The sequence below is a fragment of the Octopus bimaculoides genome, unplaced genomic scaffold (genome assembly GCF_001194135.2).
Source record: "Octopus bimaculoides isolate UCB-OBI-ISO-001 unplaced genomic scaffold, ASM119413v2 Scaffold_197887, whole genome shotgun sequence".
NCBI lineage: Eukaryota > Metazoa > Mollusca > Cephalopoda > Octopoda > Octopodidae > Octopus > Octopus bimaculoides.
The window spans coordinates 3,198-5,050 of NW_026403233.1; the positions used below are offsets into that span (position 1 = coordinate 3,198).

Consider the following 1,853-nt stretch of genomic DNA (forward strand, 5'->3'; position numbering starts at 1 on the left):
ATTAAGTTTTTGAAATCAATGATTTGGTCGAGTGTGTGTGACCATAGGATGAGGCAATCATCCAAGTAGCGTTTCCAATTCTCCAACAGGTATTTGTAGAAAGACAGGCTGTATTTAGTTTTGGATTCTTCATAGTTTTGTAATTCTAGGTAGGCCATCACCAGGCTTGCATAAGTAGGGGCAACTTTAGTACCCATTGCAGTCCCTGATACCTGTCTGTAGGTGTTATTATAAAAATTCAAAAAGTTGTTTTGGAGGATAAACTTAAGGCCCTCGATGATGAATTCTTTTTTTTATTCTTTCTGGGACCTCATTGGGGTATTTTTTTAGCCAGAATTTAATGGCTTCCAGTCCATATTGATGTGGGGTCGTTGTGTAAAGGTTTATTACATCAAAGGAGACAATGAAAATGTCTTTATTGGTATGTTTGGGGAGATGATTTAGTAGGTCCAGATCATCTCTTACAATACTTGGTATGTGTTTAAGTATTGGTTTCAAGAGGATATCGATAAAGTTACTTAATCTGTGTGTTTCACAGTTTGGGTCTGCCACAATTGGTCTCAGTTTGAGATCAGTAGGATGTGGTACAGTGATGCAGGTTGAAGTGGACTTTTTGCAAGCTTCGGTAATAATTTTGCTCTTGTGGATTTTTGGAAGCCCATAGAGGATGCTGGTTTTACAATTAAAGTTTGCTAGGTAGTTGCATTCCTTTGCTATTAAGTTATTTCGATGTTGGCAAATGAGTGTGTTTAATTTGGTCATTGTTTTTTATTGTTTTCATAGTGGGTAGTCTTGTAAGAGGTGAGATACAGAGTCTTTGTATTGTTCTGTATCCATAATGACGACAATATTACCCTTATCTGCTTCCTTGATTGTGATGTAATGATTGTTTCGTAACTCATAGATGATTTCCCACTCCCTTTTACTGGTGTTGGGTTTGGGTTTAGGTTGTGGAAGTTCACTATAAGGGAAGTTTGAAATGTAGTCATAAAATTTGTCCAAAGTTTTGTTTCTACTTTTTATGGGATTATAATTGCTCTTGTTACGAACCATTGATTCGTTACTATTGATTTCTTTGTCAAAATATTCCTCTGCGAGGCGTAATTTTCTGCAAAATTGTGAGACATCATCCTGTTTTTCACTCAGGTTGGGGTATTGTGGAGTTGGAGTGAATTTTAGTCCTTTTGAAAGGATTTTGATTTGTTGGTTCGACAGGTTTAGGTTTGAGAGATTCACTATTTTTGGTTTTTCAGGGTTGGTGTGTACCATCTGGTGTCGTGGATTCTGTTGCCCTGGCCTAAAAAATGATTTCTGGGGGTTCTTCTGCTTGCGGTATTTTGGTATGTGTTGATCTTTCCCTCATTGATGTGTTGCCTACTAAAGGGGTTTTGGTTATTCCGGGGTCTGGGTTGTTGGTGTGGCCTACTGGAGGAGTTTTGGTTATTTCAGGGTCTGGGTTGTTCGTACTGGTGTAATTTTGGTTCCTTAGAGTGGGTTAAAACCTACAATCTTGGTTTAGAGATGAATTCCTATATGACGGATGGAATCTTCGAGTTTGGAACGGTTTGGGTTGGAATCTACAATCGTAGTTTGGAGGTGAATTCCTGTGTGATAGGTGGAATCTTTGATTTTGGAACGGTTCTTGTGTGGGCTGGGATCTACAGTGTCTGGTAAAGTTTTGTCTTGGGATGGTGGATACCTGGGTTCTTTTGATAGGGTTGTAGTGCTGTCTGAAAGTTCTGTTATTGTTGTTGTCAAAGTTAGGAGTGGTGCATGTTTTATGTTTTCTTTGTTGTTGGTGAGGTGTGTGAGTTATAGTTGTTTTTTTTAAAGTGTTAGTTGCTTGTAAGGTG

The 1,853-nt window shown here is 38.4% G+C and overlaps 1 protein-coding gene across 1 annotated transcript; it reads right to left on the minus strand.

Moving 5' to 3' along the window:
* Positions 1-777: 777 nt before the first annotated feature.
* LOC106882238 (uncharacterized) lies at positions 778-1,269 on the minus strand. Its single transcript, XM_014932843.1, has one exon. The coding sequence runs from the start codon at positions 1,267-1,269 to the stop codon at positions 778-780; it is 492 nt and encodes a 163-aa protein (XP_014788329.1).
* Positions 1,270-1,853: the final 584 nt, after the last annotated feature.

What these genes read in the sequence shown, in the direction of transcription:
- LOC106882238 (XM_014932843.1), bottom strand. Translation starts at nt 1,269, where the DNA reads ATGGTACACACCAACCCTGAAAAACCAAAAATAGTGAATCTCTCAAAC.